General features: G+C 37.6%; 1 protein-coding gene across 5 annotated transcripts in view; it reads right to left on the bottom strand.

Annotated features, from left to right (window-relative positions):
• Positions 1-446: 446 nt before the first annotated feature.
• ICE1 (interactor of little elongation complex ELL subunit 1) overlaps positions 447-18,426 on the bottom strand; it is a 34,712-nt gene continuing 16,732 nt past the window's right edge. For 3 of the 5 annotated variants that reach the window (XM_071804677.1, XM_071804678.1, XM_065830566.2), the window contains 8 exons: positions 17,245-17,597; positions 11,885-16,657; positions 10,028-10,196; positions 7,041-7,201; positions 4,934-5,124; positions 3,470-3,576; positions 2,639-2,737; positions 447-1,245 (listed from right to left, as the gene is read on the bottom strand). In XM_071804677.1, the coding sequence (XP_071660778.1) occupies positions 1,064-1,245; positions 2,639-2,737; positions 3,470-3,576; positions 4,934-5,124; positions 7,041-7,201; positions 10,028-10,196; positions 11,885-16,657; positions 17,245-17,597 (6,035 nt within the window). In that variant the 3' untranslated portion in view covers positions 447-1,063. Of the gene's footprint in view, positions 1,246-2,638; positions 2,738-3,469; positions 3,577-3,670; positions 5,125-7,040; positions 7,202-10,027; positions 10,197-11,884; positions 16,658-17,244; positions 17,598-18,426 lie in introns of those variants that run through there. The other 2 variants (XR_011737647.1, XR_011737648.1) reach the window with 2 other exon arrangements.

Raw genomic sequence — 18,426 nt, 5'->3', positions numbered from 1 at the left:
ATTAGTTGTAAACTATATGTTCTTTTCTCTCTGAGTTCAAGATTTCATTATCCCAAGGTCACAGCTGGCTTCAACAGATTAAAAGCCTTTTGATCTTTTTATGATCAAAATAAAAAGGAAAAAAGACTGACACCACATCAAAGATCGGCAGAGTCTAGGTCCCACTACAATGAGAATATGCATTAGCAAAGCTCACCCCTTTATATGGTTATAATCAGGGGGTGAAAAGAGAAGATTTCAATGATTCTTAAAACTACCACCCCAGGCCCCAAAGCATGCCAGAAAATTCTGGAGAGGTACAATATACTGTCTTTCCAGTAGCCAGAACTGCAGTATTATGGGCAGTTCATTCAGTGAAATGACCTCATAGGTAATTTCCTCCTGCCCCCAAAAGCTGAAAACAACAGTTCATCCTGTGTTATTTAAAAAGACCAAAAACTCCACAATGGTGTTTGCTTCTTTTATTATGAAAGATACAAAACCACAGAGTGTAGTGAAGCTATCTTTAGAATCATGAACTTTTTGAACCAACCTCCTATTTACATACACAAAATTCCTCAAGTGGAACAATATCAATATACCATATATACAAGTTCAGAGATTTAGTATCTCTGTTACTCTATACATGATTGTTACACGAGAAGTCAATTCCTACTTGTCTTACACAAGCATTTTGAATTAAGCTTATGGAACTACTCAAACGAAAATAAAGCAGAATCTGGTATCTGAATGGTTACTTTATAGATATAGTACAAAATAACAGAGCCAGGTTTTCAGCCAGGGTTAGTCTTCTGTCATGTCAAACTATTATTGATTTTTATTGACATCAAACCAGAAATAGCTCAGGAGTCAAAAATGCACTGGTTTTCAGATCACCAATCAGTTATTAGGAAAAGCAAATATTTTTATTTATTTTTAAAAAACTCTTCCCTCAAACAGGAAAGTCAAAAAAACCCACTGAGCTTGCGAGGACACATCTCTTTGTATTGTTTTTAAGTGGAAATGACTACTGCTTAGTAAAATAAGGCACTTCTTCCTTTACATCAGCCCACTTCCCTAGTTTTTAGTTCAACATCATTTTACACAGAGAAGTGATTTCAGCTATGCCATTTGTGACAGCAAAAGGGATATTGTTAAGAACTGTTGCTCTCCAAGCATGGATGGCCTCAACAATACCTTCTGGATTGCTTGAAGCCATGTCAAACAGTGAATATATGGCTGCCAGCTGCACACCCCAGGGAACACCTGCAAAAAGTTAAGGCAAATCAGCTTACAGAAACTTGGATATGCAGTAATGTTTTGGAGAAAACTGAATCTAAAGAAACCACTCAAGAGTCGGAATTAAAACACATCACAGTTGGGATGCCTAAAACGTTAAAGTAGCAAGATGATAACCTGCACATGAATTCCATAACATCTCACTTTATACTGTTAGAGCACTTTCCAGTTTTCTGAATTGAGTAGGTTTTGCATATTCAAAGGATATACAAGATTTAAGCATCTAGTGATTTTACTCTAGTTAAGGGTGATCAGACATTTATAAAAAGTCAGGTTTACATAGTCTGCAACAGATACAGACATATTCCACTTACTTGAAAGAACTTGAGATTGCAAGGAAGATTACAAGTGACTCAAAAGAGCTCACTGCAAAAGGTACTTAATATCCAGAATAATTTAGCAATACAGATCTCTGCTGCCCCAATTGCCTTGCTTTGTCTCAGTCAGGAATTTGGACTGTCTTGCAACCATCTACCAGTACGACCATCTTGCTAGCAGCAAGCTTCAGCATGAGCTGCTCAAGTTAAGATCACTCTAAGTTCTCTGAGACAGCTGATACGCTGGTACATGAAGTAGTATAACTCCAAAGTGGCTGAAACTATCTCAGAGTTGTTCTCCCATCTCAAACAGAAGGTAATACACATGCTTCATTAACTTCAGAACAGAAAGGGACTCAAACTGGAAACCGTATTGTTATGCACTGACATAAAACTGCACAAGGAGGCTGTTTTCATGGAATCATAGAATGTCCTGATTTGGAAGGGACCCACAAGGATCATCAAGTCCAACTCATGCCCCTGCCTAGGACAACCCCCAAATTCACACCATGTGTCTGAGGGCATTGTCCAGTCTCTTCTTGAACACTGTCAGGCTTGGGGCTGTGACACCTCCCTGGGGAGCCTGTTCCAGTGCTCCACCACCCTCTGGGTGAAGAACCTTTTCCTAATGTCCAACCTAAACCTCCCCTGGCACATCTTCCTGCCATTTCCTCGGGTTCTGTCACTGGTTGCCAGAGAGAAGAGATCAGTGCCTGCGCCTCCGCCTCCCCTTGTGAGGATGCTGTAGCTGCCATGAGGTCTCCCCTCCGTCTCCTCCAGGCTGAACAAACCAAGTGACTTTAGCTGCTCCTCCCACAGCTTCCTCTCCAAACCTTCACCAACTTCATAGCCCTCTCTGGACACTTTCCAGTAGCTTTATATCCTTTTGATCCTGTGGTACCCAGAGCACAGTGCTCCAGGTGAGGCTGCACCAGGGCAGTGCAGTGTTTTGGCACATGTGTCTCAATCTGTGTGTGTTTTGTTCACATTGTCAAAACTTCGCATTGTGCACATTACACTAAATTCCTTTAAATATACATTACCTTCCTCTTTTGCATGCTGTACAAACACTCCAATTACAGAACTAATATTCTTCACTGCAGCAAGATATCCTTCCTTCAAACCTATTTGGCCCAAGCGACCTGAAAGAAAAAAAGGTTACTATGGATCTGACATTTAGGCAGTCAGCTTCCTAATTTTTAGACTTACTGATTGTCTGCTGAATTATCAACAGAAACTGCAAATTTCAATTACACAAATTAGTCATTCTTGTTACTATATTTCTTGAGAACAACAGTTGTCCTATTCCTTTTGTGACTAAAGAACCCAAGACATTTTTCTTCAGATTGGATCAATCTCCTGCAGGTTTACAATTTGTAAGTGTAAAGCTCTCAAAGAATGCAATTTTTGTTTAACAAACAATATTATATAGCCTACATACTGAAAATATCTTATTGAAACCCAAAAGTTTATCTGTTTACCTTGAATGCCATCTAGATCCCAAATAAATAAACCTAACTTAAAATTGCAAGAAGAGCTATCATGTTGCATATAAAACCTTATTTTATACACTTTGCTATAAAGCATATGTAGCTGTAGATTTTTTCATTTTAAATGCATAAAACATTTTGATATTTGTTATCACAAAATCAGAGTAACATCTCTCAAAACTTAAGTACATGCTTTCCACAGGCTGACAAACAGAAAAAATATCTGCATAGATTTTAAGGTGAAAATTTTTGAAGAAAGTGAAAAAAAAAATCAAGATCCAAAAAAATGCAAAAATACTTCAATTCACTTTCCAGGCAGGCTGAAACTTTCAAAGGACATACTTATGCAAAGCAGAAGTTGAGCCAGGAAATTAGATTACTTACCAATTAACCTTAGTGTCAATGCTATAACACTATCAGGAATGGAGAGAGCAGTTTCATGTCCCTTTCTGTTCTTTGCCCATTTATCCATAGAAGGCCAAAGCACTTTGCTGTGAAAGACAAATGAATTTGAAAACCTGATACTGCATGAAGCGGTGGTACAATATTTATATAATAATGAATGCAAATGGTTCTTCTGTTTACCATGTATTCCATGGCTCCACTTCCATCTTTAGTTCACCTTCTAGAGAAACTCATAATATTCCAAGCATCCCCAAATCTGAGTAATGTAAAGATGGTTTTAAAACCAAGCAATCAAAACTAGCTTTCTGAAGGAATCATTCCTGTTCCAAATAGTATTCCTGGTCATCTTCCATTCATTTCCCTGCAACATTCTGCATCTCTACCTAAAGTCAAGGACTTACTCTACTGACTTCATAAATGTATATGAAATTACATTACTTTCAAATATCATGTTGATATGTTATACAAGCAGTTTGCGTGTTACAAGTAGGATCTGATGCTTCTTTTTAAACCTGAAAGAACCTGAGATAAGGCTTTTTTCATCCTTAAAATTATGCTTATAGACCTAGCTACCTATTATCATCACAACTCCACATGGACAATCAACTCTATATGGCTTTAGTTAAAATGACATACCTTTCACTGAAGATTATTTGTATTCATTATAAAAGTATTTCACTAAAAATAACTTCTTTAGTATTTGAAAGCATGTAACTTGTATAAAAGACTTGTTTATGATTGTAAGCTATTTGCATTTACTTTATACTCAGCGATTACATTATGTCATAGTTAAACAAATGCCGTATTTTTTGAAATTCTACTAGGTTATACGACATGAAAATGAGGACTACCAGATCAGTACAGGTATCAAAATGAAATCTTTCAAACCAAGTTAGGTATGGTAGCAGTCCATGCATTTAATCTAAGTATTATAATGATTTTCGAATTAAAATCAGACTGAAATCAGGATAGTACACAAATGAGTATGGTTACCTTCCAATTTCAGCACATCAAAAGTTCCACCCTCATCTTCTAGTGATGAGGGGGAGGAGAATCCCAACAATTAAGTTCAGAGGAAGACAATCATTTTTCTTCATTGACAAACAATCCATCTCAAGATCTTTCACAATTTTCCCTATATAGCTATTTTAAAAGCAATTGTTTATTAGAACAGTTCCATAAAATTCTACATTGACTCATCAACTGCTCATTTTATCTTAAAATAAAGCACACACACACACACATACACGAGTCCAGGTCTCAGGTTAAAACACCTCCATTTCTAAGTATCTATGCAATGTTTTATTATGTTAGAAGCTAAGTCAAAATGTCTCAAATTTGGGGGGGAAAAAAAAAAAAAAAACACAAAAACAATCCACAAAAAACACAAACAAACAAACAAACAACAACAAAAAACACCCACACAGAAAATTGCCACAATACCTTATAACATTGTCATGTGTCCAATCCCATTTCAGATGACAGCAGAGTAGATCAATAGCAAATATGTACTGCCAAGCATTGTCACTCAGATCTTCTCCATATTGCTCACTTAGTTGAAATTCTACTTTTGGACATGACTGCATTTCTGAAAGCAGGTTTAAGACCATAACACCAGCATCTAAAGAGGAACTCTGGAATTTTAGAAGGTGGTTATCTTAATGCATGAAAAGTTACCAACTCAGAACCAAACTCTTTACATATATTTGATTCTGATTGTTCACAGCATCTTGCACCATAAATTCGAGTTTGACTTAACACAAACAAAAAGAGGACATAAACTAAAATCTTCAAGCAGTCAGTATTCTTCTTGATGCTTTTATGAAAAGGAGAGTTTGGGGAAAAAAAACTTCTGAGATTGTTAGAGTTTATTGTTTATCATGGGCTAATTTCCAAGCAAGTACTTTCCACAGTTGAGGTAGTAATAACTGAAAACATGTCATCTGAAGTAATTCTGCTAATGAAATAGCTAAGGCAAGCAAGAAAATTTAAAAGCAAACATTCTTTGTATATCTGATTTATTAAGAAAAAAGTCTAGGCTTATCACACAAACACAGTGGATGCTAAGCATTTCTTCTCAGTACAAAAGCTCATAAAACGGGCAAGTTCTGCAATGGTGCAAGCCACTAAAATCACAGACTTTGACCAAGAACTAAATACCCATTCCACATGAGCTTTACTTTCATAAGTAGAATAATCTTCTAATAAAATTATATGTACAACAGACTGTTGACCACAATCCACTTGAAATATGCCCTTGTACTTCCACCTAAGTAAAAAACATCTTACAGATAGGATGATGTCTTCTGCTATGTCCAATATAGAAATTCCTGAGCTCTTTCTCTCCAGCTGCAGCAGCTCTTATATTGCATAGAGATCCATAAAGTAAGTAGGTAGTGTGAGTGCACAGAATTAATTTTTCCAAGAGCATTTACTGAGATATATTTATGTGCATCTCTGTTGGCATGAGATTGAAAACTGTCACCCGATAGAATGGAGAATACAAATTATTTGCTAAACAGGGATCGCAGCACAGCATAACTCTGAATACTGGAGCTTAATGCTACACCACTACTATGATTTAATAAAAAATAAATATACACAAATCCATGCCCTCTTAATGCACTACACTGTAAACCTGCGCTAAACCAGGAGATTTATAAGGTTTGTAACTCCAGTGGCACCACATTAAATCAAGGGCTGGTTTTAGACGCAAAAAAACCCTCCAAATCATCAGTGGGTACAACACCTAAAGGCTATGCTGACAGCAGTAAGCCTAGCTGCAGTCTCCAAGGCAGTTGTGGAACAGCATGTTAGGCCAGGGAACAGGTGAGCTACGAATCAAGATGATTCTGTTCACTTGATATTTACAGAACTATAGCACTTCCATCAAGCAAGCCTGGGAGTGTCAAACCCATTTTCACCAGGGGCCACATCAGCCCAGCAGTTGCCTTCAAAGTGAGGCTGATGTGGCCGCTAGTGAAAATGAGTTTGACACCCCTGACACAAGGTTTTCAAAATAACTGGAGCCCTAGCCCTTAAGCAAATACACAAACCTGTGATAAATGAGTACTTACAGTCTACCTCACATGAGTAAAAAGAGACAGGCTCATCTTAAAATTAACTGTGATAAACCATTACCTAGTACACAGAGAACTATGAAAGACAGACAAACCCAATACATATTAAAACCCCCCAACAAAACAAAACATCTCAAGGAACATCAAAGTCACAGTTCCACAGAAGGGCAGAATTCCCTAGCCTAAGAACATTCCAGTCAAAGTTTAAAAACAACATTTACTTTTAATATTTAATAGAGGGATTAGTATTTAAAGGGGAAAACAAGAAAAGTGTTGTGTTCTAGTATGGTCTAGACAATCACAGGAAAAAAGGCCTGAAGCAGCACTAGTAGTGCAATTGCACAAAGTCCACGGGAGATTCACAGGGTATGTTCACACCCTTCATCAGAAGTAAGTTGCTTGATTCAATTCAGTCAGCAAAATGACCAATAATGACAGAAACTGATACTGACAATGAAAGCATTTGTTACCTGTTCCCAGTTGAAACAAGCACTCAAACAGGCCAGCATCTTACTGTTCGCACTCCGCCTGACAACTAATTGCATAGCTTTGTTAATTGCACCTTGGAAGACAAATACGTCAGACCATACATTTGTGATAAACAAAACCAATTTTTCCGAGTCCGGAAAGTCTAAGGAAAAGAAGAGAGAACAAAGTAAGTTTTTAGCATTTAAAAACAAACAAAAAACCATACTCAGGCATTAAAAGCTAGTACACTCAGGAAGATAACTCAGGAAGAAGGCATAAAAGTCATGTAACAACTGCAGCCCAGGGAAGTGGAGTCATACTGGAGTATCTCAGTCCTGAGATTAAATAAGAAAAAAAGACCCAAAACAAAAAAACATCCCCTCCCTAAGCCACTTCATTGTAATTTCACTCTTTTAAGGAAAAAAAAAAAAAAGCTTTGCTGGACTTTGCTGTGTAACAACAGTGGAAAAGGACCTTTCCTTTTGCATTTTGAGGTTAGTCTCCCTTCATCCTACTTACTGCACTTTAGTTCACTAAAGAGTGTGGGTTTGGAGCACTGAAACCAGATTCTTTTAGGATGAAACTAAACTGGAAGATGCACTCCAGAAGCCTGCCTAATACACTCCAATCACAAATGAGCACTCTGACCATTGGATCAAACTAGAGCTAGTTCAAACGAAAAAATAATCCTGACATGTAGTAATGTGAAAATCAGGTCTTCAGTACAAATCCACAGTATTTGCTAACACTTTGCACCCATACACCTATGAAATCTACATGATAAAAAAAGAAAAAAAAAACCTTTGCAAAGAAGTTTCCTACAATTCAAATACAAAATCTGATATTGCTCAGCAATTTTCCCAGGCTCCATCAGGGAAATTACACAAGTTGTGAGTGTATGTTAATGATTCATGTCAAAATTTGTTAATTCCATAGACACAATAAAGTGTGCTACTGATACAATTGAAAAACCTCAGAGCAAGTATCTGACAACCATATATCCAGAACTACATGAGCAAGAGAGGACAGAGTTCCAGCCACCAAAAGGAAGCTAACAGATCCTTCTGAACATCAAAGCAGAGATATTCAAGGCAAAATATTAAGATAAAACATGGGTGTGTAGACTGTAAGCAATAAAAAGTACACTGGACTAAGCTAGAAGTAGGTATTACTTTCATGCATGAAATATTAATACAATACTGCAATACTGAAACACTTGTCACTATAAAAAGCAAAAAAACCCAAAGATAACTGCTAAGATAAATGCGTCTTCTCTCTTCACTTCAGCATAACTTCTACATTTCTAGAAAGATCTTAAGAACTGGAGAGCATATGAAAATATACCAAATCAAGAAGCTTTAATGGATTCACTGCGCATAAAAATTCATGGAGTTCCATGGCCCTTCTCCACTCTGAAGGCCCTCATCATAGAAGAATGAACTTTTTTTTTTTTGTCAGAATGAGGACAGTTGCTAAACTAGAATTGCCTACCTGTTGCAACTTGAATTGCCTGCCCATGAATTTGAAACACTTAAAAGAGATGATGCAAGGCTAATGAACTGGTACTGACTGTTGATAGTCAATTTGGCAATTGTGCAGTTGGCACACAGCTCACACTTGTGTTGCCATAATTCTGATGGGAATTAATATGTGAAGCTACACGAAAGAGAAAACCCTAAAATGAAAGCATTGTAATAAAATAAAAATAAACGAATTAAAACAAAACCAAAACACACAGCCCTTAAGATGTGTTTACACTCAAAAGATAACAATAAAACCATGGAACAACCACAACAGGAATTTCTGCAATTCGAAGTATAAAGTAGAAAATCATTCAACAAAAATCTGGATTTAGTTAATGAAGTTTGGACCTTAACCAGAAAGAAGAAAGGAAAAAAAGTGGAATGTACCAAGGTACCGCAAAACTAAATGGTTAATTTAGACTAAGGAAAGATTTATGACAAGTAATAGTTTCTGACATGGTGCAGTGTTAAAACTATTAACAAGAAAAATGTGAAAGGGGAGTTATGATGGACTGTATGTAGGATAGAAAAACAGATAAGAAACCAGGAATTCCAAAAAGAACCCAAGCAAAAAAAAAACCAAAACAACCAAAAAACACACCAAAACCAAAAATACTCCAACCCAACAAAAAAAAATTAAGTAAAAATGAAATAAAACTACAATCCTTAATCAGATAAAAAAGGAAGAAAAAAAAGAAAAAAGCCAGGGATGTTATATGGAAGATAAATACTAACTGAAGCAGTCAAAAGTCGGAGCATTTTGCTCGTCAGTGCTCCCTAATTTATGTTATTTTAATTTGAAATACAGATACCACTATACTGTTTTAAGCCCTGGATGGCTCGGTATTTTCAAACTAAGTGAAGTCTTTCCAGAACTATGGCAGACTCTTAACTTAGTACAGTGATAGTATGTATATATTACCTTTGTCACCAGGAACAAAAGGAAGGGGGAGAGAAAGGGAAAACAAAACTAAAAAACCCTCTCAACGAAGCAAGACTTGGGATAATTTGAAGTAATACAACTGTAAGGAGGACATATTGTACAAATGTACTGGCAAGGTATTGTCCAACTCCTGACACTATTTTAAGCCAGCACAGGTTTTTAAATCCAACTTGGTTATGAATCAGTGCTTACTCAGTTAAAGAAAGAAAATACTCATAAGCAAAAAGTACAAAATTCCCTGGAATCACATTATGATTTTGGAGATGTTGGGGCAAAAACAAAAGTACAAAGGATCCTAAATATTTCTTCAGAAAAATTAGTAGACTACTAAGAGCGCAGGTTGTCACCAAACTGAGACACAGATGTGGAGGAATATTGAGAAAGGAAAATTCTTATAGAACAGAAAAAATTTCTAAGGAACTTTCACAGGATTTTTGTTCACTTTTACAAACATAAGAATTCTGGAACACCACAGCAGACACACAGCATATTTAAGATACAAGACCACTAAGCCATACTATACCTTCTTTAAGCAGGCTATAGCAGAAAAGGCGGGCTCTTTCCAAATCTCCCAACTGTCGACAAATTCCTATATAGACTCGACATAGAGCCTGATTGAAATTGTAATTTATGGCATTCTTCTGAGCCTTGAGTTTATTGAGAATAGCATGCAACAAGGACTCTGCTAAATGCTATAAGGCACAAAACATATTGTTAGACTATTATATCCTTGAGAAAGTTTGATACATTACAGTAGTATGACAAGTAAAAAGAACTACTATCTTATTTTCAAGAATACTGTTTGCATACATATAAAAATGCAGAAAAGTAAACAAGAGGCACCCAGTAAAAAAGAGTGAAGAGCAACTTCCCAGCATAACCATGCCTTCAACAGATGCAGAATAGTACTACTATTCTTTAAATACAAATCCTTTAGTTATGTGATTAAAAGCTATCTTCCTTAAACAAAAAATGAGGAGAGGAATAATGACAGGTAGAAGAGCCTCAATAGCCTAATCAGAGCAAATAGAGTACCCTGACTTGGGTACTCCCAGAGCTGTCACAGGAGGACAAACAGCCCATTGTCCAGGTGTGAGACTTACTGGATTAGTCAACAGCAGAGTCCCTCCCCAGATGACTTTACACACTACAGGAGGTGGGGAAGGGGGTGTTACTGTCTACAGTAACATGGGACTTGATATGAGATGCAACAAAGGAGAATATTTGGATTGTGCAAGACTTACTATAGGATGTTTAGAAAGGAGGGCTAGAAGTGGAGAGTAGAAAGAGAGGCTTAGCAGCCAGCTGCTGGAGAGGCCACAGGTTTAGAATAGGTAGACACCAGGAGTCTGTGTGCTGGCTTCATGAGCAACCAGAACCTGAAAGCCCAAGGGTCTGAGGGACAGATGCAGGTAAGGCCATAGGTCTGAACCAGCTACTGGAGGGACATGTGTTTTGTGTCTGCAAGTCTGTCTTTGCATGATACAAGTGTGGAGAGCAGGAGCCACCTACTGGGTATACTGAGTGTCTAATGTTAGCTACTGGAGGGATCCATACTGTCTGTATATGTGTATTTTCCACTACTAGGCTTTCACCCTTATCAGCCAGAGAAGGGAACAAGATCAGGCACACATTATATGCACGTGTGCCTGTTAGGAGTATGTACTCGGCCTTGCCGCTGGCTGGACCTGGAAACACAAAGCTGCTGCAGCCTTGCTTCTATGAAGTTACCAGGTTTGGCAACTGCTGTCCCAAGAACCTGGCAGCAACTTCTGTGGAGAACTTAGTTGTATCTAAGAACTGAAACAGGGCAAAATGCTACCATGCATCAATTGGTGAATTCCTCTCCTGCAGACTACAAAATATCTATGAGAAAGACAGCAATCGTGAATTTTTTCAACACTGATGCTGTCAGTACTGAGAAACAGAGTATTGAAAGATTTTTCCAATAAACTTCATTTGAACGACATGATGGAGAATAAAGGTAAACATGGCATGAAAGGGTATGCCACTACTGTATATACAATGCAGTTTATCTTATTTAATTGAAAAAATTTAAAAAGGTAATGGAACCTTACACTTTTTAAAGGAACTCCTTCTACAATTGTTAATGATACCCACTAAAAAAAATTCTGCAAAAATAGGAAAACAAATGTATTTTCAAATGCAGTTTTGCATCTTGGACACCATTGAACAGTAATTTCTTGTGAATTTCTATATTTTCTTAAGTTATACAAGTTTAGATGTCTGATAACCTTTAAAGACTTCAACACTGCAGATTGCATGAACAACTGAGAATTCAAATACTACATACTTCTACTCTTTTCACCTGCACCAAAGTCATTGTTAAAACGCAAAATTAAAAAACTATGGTACTTACCTTGTTTTTCACACCAAACTCATAGACAACTTCTTTCTCTTCATCTCGCATTACTGGAATCTTTGAGATATTGCTGACATACATGTGATCTTTAATAACTGGTAACAAGTCAAAACAAGATTCAGCAATTTTCTTCAATGCCAAAGAAACTTTCTGGCAGCCAGGATCAATAACCATCTTTACTGATAGGGATGCTTCTAAACTGGAACTGTGTCCCGAATCACCAGTTTCACAGCTTTTGTAATGGAAAGCCTCCTGCATTTCAGAGATTTTATTTTTAGTATTTCCAACAGCAGCGATATCACTGGGCTCCAGCTTTGGTGGTTCACTATCCAACCTCAGTCTCTTTGCACTTCTTGGCATAGATATTGGCAATACTGTCCGTTCTTCAACATGATTTGATGAGCTTGAAAACAATTGCTGATTTTGCACATCTTTTCCTTGATCTTTGCTACTGTCAGATTTCAAATTGCTCCCAGTTTTAACAAAAGCAGTTGATGTAGATGCAATTGCTTTGAACCCACCTATTTGAGCCACAGGCCCTGGCAAACTTTGGCTGTCTGGGAAAGCACATCGGTTAAGCTGAATATTTCCTTTCAGAATGTTTAGTGTCCTTGCCCTTGCAGACAGCTCTGGATACATAGTGTCCAATATTTTCACAGAGTTCTCTGGAGGAGCACCGGGAGCAACACTATCAGCTGCAAACAGAGGAAATCGTCCGGGCACCGGAAGTGCATGCTTTGGAATGGAAGTACAAAATTTCAAAGGTGAGGAGCAAATCCTGCTACCTGTTGCCATTTCTGAGGATGAGGGAGGAGAAAATAAAAGAGCAGATTTTGATGTTGGAGTATCTGTTAACGGAGACATGAGAGGAGGCACAGGAGTATCACGTAGTGGAGATATAAGGTCATCAAGAGGGGAAAGCAAAGAGGATCGACCAGTAGAAGACAATACTGGGGACACAGTACATGCACCTTTTGGAGGAGTAGCAACCAAAGGCAGTAGCAAGGGGGGCAAAGGAGGACCCATCTCTTGCCTAATTTCATTTATAGTCTCAGATGAACATTTTGTTGGCATAGAAGTATCAGCATTTGCAAGTACTGGCTGATTTAGTTTAACTTTGGGAGTCTTTGTTTTTCTTTTAACTTGAAACAGCCTCTTTGATAGCTTGGCATGCGTTACTTGGGCAGTTGTCTTGGTTGAAAGAGTCAAGATTTCAGATAGTTCTTGTTCTTTGCATTCCAATTTATTGCTTTTTTTGAGAGCAACATCTTCACAAGATTCTGACTCCAACATACATAGCTTCTCAAATACTGGTTTTTGTGGCTCAGAAGGCTGCGTGTGTGACTGGCAATTGCACTCTACATCAGATAGGGCTGGATTTGGAAGATATTTGACTTTTTTTTTTTTCCTACTGCTACCACCTAAGATAACACCAGTGTTATTTTCTCCTACATTGCAAGTCGTGCAAGTTTTACTATTATTATTATATTCTTCAAACACTGAGACCCCCATATAAACACTGTGTAGTAGACTTTGCTCCACATTTGACTGAAGTTTTTCAGAATCATTTTCTTCTAAGAAATTACCAAGTGCTAACATTCTTGTATTTAATTTACTGTTTTTTACAGTTGGTCTGCAAGTTTCTGAAAATCTGGTTAACATCTGGCATAGTGGTAATCTATTTTTTGAAGCATTTGGCATCACAAGGCTTTCTTTTGATGTCCCAGTTTTTAACAGACTTTCCTCACTGTCATTGAAGCACCCAGCTCTGTTAGAATCTACTATGCATTTATTAGCACCCTCGGTATTTTCAGAGGTTATTAGTACACACTCTCTTTTGCAAGAGAGAGAGTCTTTAGGATAACCCTCCCCAACCACAGTTGACAACTCATTTGCAGTATCTGGAAAGGTGTTTGTTTCACAGTGTGTATCTATATCCATCACAGTGTCTGCTTTTAGATGACCAACTGACAAAATACATCCTGGGTGCACTGTTGAATGAAGTTCACAGATGTGGCAATCAGAATCAGCAATTGCACCAGTTTCCAGAGCACCCACTACAATTGTCCTGGAAGCTCTCAGTTCTTTTCTGAACATGGGAACACATTCAGAACACTTCACATTCCTAACTTTTTGTACAGAACAGGCTTTCTCTTCAGATTCATTGCTCTGCTCTGGCATATCAAAATCATTTTTATACCTTTTTATAGTATTTTTCCCAGATGCCTCAAAACTAGTCAATTCTTTGCTTTCTCCTCCAGCTATTAGTGAGCCAGTTCTAGAAGGATCTGTTGTAACCTCCCACGTAGAAGTCCTGCATCCTGATTCTTGACAATCAAACTTTTGAAGAAAAGTACTCTTATTGTAAGAGTTTGCATCTAAGATCTGTGACTTAACAGATGCATGAGGTTCTTTATCTACTGGCTGTTCCTTCTCATCTGGAATTTTCACTTCATTTTTGTGTACATATTCCCACTCAGGGCAGTCCAGCTTTTTGCACAGGTTGTCTTTTTCAGCAGACAGAACCTCAGCACCCTCTTCCAAGCTTTCTGAAGAACAGTTAAGTGCAGTGCCCGTAACACAATTTTTATCTCTTTTGTTTTTCCACGTATGGGAAAAAGCAGCCTTTTCTCTGAAATCAGTTTCAACAAAACCAACAGCTTTCTGAAGACTGAAATTTACATCAGGAGGTATGGTGGATTCCAAGCTGATTCCCACTTGCACAGAAGAATCTGTTTCTTCAGTATTTATATAGACCACCTCCAAGTCCCCTTGAGCAGAAAAAGTCAAGCCACTATTAAAATCCATTTCTGAAGCAGGCTGGCAGATGATCTCTGAAGTATTATTTTTCTTCACAACATTCTCTTCCCAGCTAAGTGAACTGGAACAAATCTCAGTCACCAATTCCTTGCTTTGTTTATTTAATTCCCCTTTTACTTCATCGCATTTAACATTTTCAGTTACCAGTAACTGATTCAGAGGTTTTGCAAACTGTGCCTGAGAAGTAAAATTACTTTCTGCTAATACGGATTCAATCCTATCCATTCTTTCTAACATGTCACTGCTTTCCTCTCCAAAATCTTCTAGATTAACTTTTAATTCAACCTCTTTAGATTCAAAGCCTATAAACTTTTGAGTTTTGGACAACGGACTTTCTAATGTACTACACAGGTTTTGAGGTTGTTCCATTTCACTTTTTATTTCTGTATAATCTAACACAGAGGATTCACACTTAGGTACACTGCTTTCTGCATCAATAATGCATCTCATCTTTGGTAGTGCAAGTATACTTTCCAAGTCTGACTTCCCTTGTGATAAATTATCACTATTTTCTTCCTGGTGTGGTTTCCCTTTTAGATGTCCCCTTTCCTTTCTACGTAGTAATTTTCCATCTTCTGCACTATGGAGTAGCTCTGATGATTCAGAGATTTCTAGAACACTTTCTCTGTTAAATTTCACGGCTAGATCAATACTCTCAGGTCTGGTTACATTCATGTCTTCAATTTTGAGCTGTTCATCATCTTTTGGAAAGGCTGACAAAGTAGTTCTCTCCACACCTACATTTTTGTCTACATCATCCATAGACAATGAATTTCTGATTCCTTCAACAGCAGACACAGTTAAGTAATGTCTAGAGACTTTAACAGTCTCTGCTTCACATTCGCTGTCCGCTTCATCTTTTATTGTTTGCACATATTGTTTTTCCAGAATCTCTTCACTGTCATTCTTTATTTCAGAGCACTGAGATTGTGCAGAGATCTCAATAGCTCCAGTGTCTGCCTCAGTCTCCATAATTATTCCCTCCCCATCATACTGTGTCATTAAGTCTTTAAGACACTCCACTTCACAGGATTTTGAGCTACTGAAATCAGACAATACATTTTCAGAGAGCTCTCTCTTATTGCTTGCCTCTGCACAGAGTCCTTCCATCTGTACTGCAGCTTTTATTTCCTTTCCAATTATCACTTGGTTTATGTTTTCCCCTGCATCACTTGCCATATTAGTTACTTTGACTGCATTTTTTGATTCATTTTCAACCACTTCATTCTGTATCAACACATCAGATTTCTCCTCAGAATCTTCACCTTGAAGCAAAATGCATTGCTCAGGTGGCAAATGAGTAGCATTTGGAGGAACAGATACTGCTCTGGTGGTTTCTCTCTCTGATAATCCATCTCTTTCTGCTTTTATTAATTCACCATGCTTTTCATGTGTACCCTCATAATTACCAGCTCTAGTTAAGATTACATTCTCCTCTGTTTGTTCTACCTCACTACATTTTTCCATCTGATTCTGAGGCTTGAAACTGTGTAATATGGAATCAGGTGAAGAACCTCCCTCTTCACTGTGCATGTCCTCACTCTCTCTTTTCTGTTCTTCAACAGCTTCCAATTCATGTACTGTTGCTTCAGCTAGTTCTCTCTTCTTAGTTTCCATATTCTCAGACTTCTCCAAACAATCTTTGTCAGTTTCCATGTTTGTAATTAAAGTAGCAGCTTCAGCTTGCTTTGTTTCAGCACCTCTCTCCTCCTTGCTTGACATCTTTGGACCGGTAAGAACTTTTTTTTCATTCCAACTCAGGTTACATGAGATTTCTGCATCAAGACCACACTCATATGATTTGCTTCGTCTGTTACACTTCTCATTGAGGCTGAATGCATTACAACTCTGATGCTGAACTTGTTGTTCTTGTAAAATAGCCTCCACTGTAGAAGCACTCCCATCAACTTCTTCGTTGCTGGAGCCTGTGACTTCTCCAAACAATGTATCCTTTAAGGTAAAACACAAAGTTAATATTCCAAAGCCTGGTATTAGTTTTAAGATCCGTTTCTCTAAACAAATATACTGGTGGCCCTGACATGCAGTGGTTTCGAGAGACTAAGGCTGATCAACAGAATTACATCCTTCTCTATCATTGCTCTTCATAGCAAACAGTACCTCTGAGAAAAGTCAGAGACTTCTTTACCTACCTAGTTGCATTCTAAGATTATTGGAAAACAATATTTGAGTAGGTTCCTCTCAGCTTTCAAGCTGTGGAATTTTTCTATGAAAGCCATGCTTATACTCAAACAGGAATTGGGGCTGTAAGTCTGCAACATTGGGAAAAGAAATTATTACAGCAGTTGAGACATGGATAACTTTGTTTTAAATATACTTCTGAAAATTGTTTTGCCTCCTTTCATAGGCAGTATGCTAGAAGGTAAAGAGTATCCATATGGATCTAAACACTCACACAGAGAGCCTTTCAGTGCATAAGTAACTAATATTTATACTCAAAAAAATAAAAAAGCCCAGGAATATAAAATCATTATTTTTGCAGTAAGGTAGTGCCAAGTCAGATACATCTTGAAACTCACCTGTGTAGACAGTGGTGAAAGCTGTACTGGAGAAAGTAGAGCAGGGAGAGGCCTGGCCCAATTCAATATATCCATCACACTTCCACCTGGGCCCTTTAGCTCCTGATCGGTTAAGTCCGAATTGCTGTGTGCCCCATCTGTCTGTATTATCACATCTACAGTTTTATCCTCACCACCGTACAGACATTCTTCAGTAGTCCTGTTCTCCACACAGTCATCTCCAAAAGGCTTGGTACTCACTTGCGGTTGCATGGTTGTTACAGAATTTTGCTTTCCAGCACTTTCTAGTGAAGAATACTGTGGTAGCATTTTGCCATCACACTTCCTGACCTTTTGGTGGATTTGTACAGTTTCTAAAACACAACAATATTAAAAAAAAATCTTTATAGAGGTAATATAACATAGTAATAAGAATGCATTACCATATTTTCAAGTGATGTTCCCATAGATCAGGAATAAGAAGCATTTAATGTCACTTTCAGAAATATTTTCGTTACAGAGATCAGCTCTTTAAGATCATTAAGACTATTCTTCCTAACTTTTTCAATGGGGAAGGGCCATATTGGGTAGAACTGAAGGTCCATATAGCACAATGATTTATAGCCCAGTAACTGATGTTGGGGAAAAGCAAGACAAGCACACAGTGACATTCCCCACTCAGGCTGTAATTCTCAGCATAAAGCAACTTGAAGCTTTGAGCCAGTAGCTGCACTTGCAGATCAGTTACAATTATACCCTCCCATAAACACAGAAAGGTAGTTCTTAACTATTTCCTAGTTTTATGATTATGCTTTTAAAGTGCTTGTTCTTTAAATTTCAATATTGAGTTTAACTGTACAGGATTTTGCCTTTAATGCTGTGTCTTATTTAAGCTGAACCTTTAAAAAAAATATTTAGAAGTAAGGTTCCCCCACAACATACCTGTGCACAAAGGACTTTGAACCACTAAGACAATGAAAGATATTGAGCAGTTGACAACCCTTTCAAGATAATGTCAACTATACCAGCTTTACACAGTTATTCTAGCAGCAAGAAAGCATGTCCAAATGTTGTGTGATACTTCGCACTGTTCGATTTGTTCCTTTTCAAATTACACTTTTTACATTTACACAGTAACCCACTTCTTATTCATGCAGACAAAGCACATTGCCCCAGGAAAGTCTAAAAAGCACACAAAGAATT

Source organism: Patagioenas fasciata, chromosome 2 (assembly GCF_037038585.1).
Source record: "Patagioenas fasciata isolate bPatFas1 chromosome 2, bPatFas1.hap1, whole genome shotgun sequence".
Taxonomy (NCBI): Eukaryota; Metazoa; Chordata; class Aves; order Columbiformes; family Columbidae; genus Patagioenas; species Patagioenas fasciata.
The sequence above is the reverse complement of the archived record's forward strand: the minus strand, read 5'-3'. Positions and strand labels throughout refer to the sequence as shown.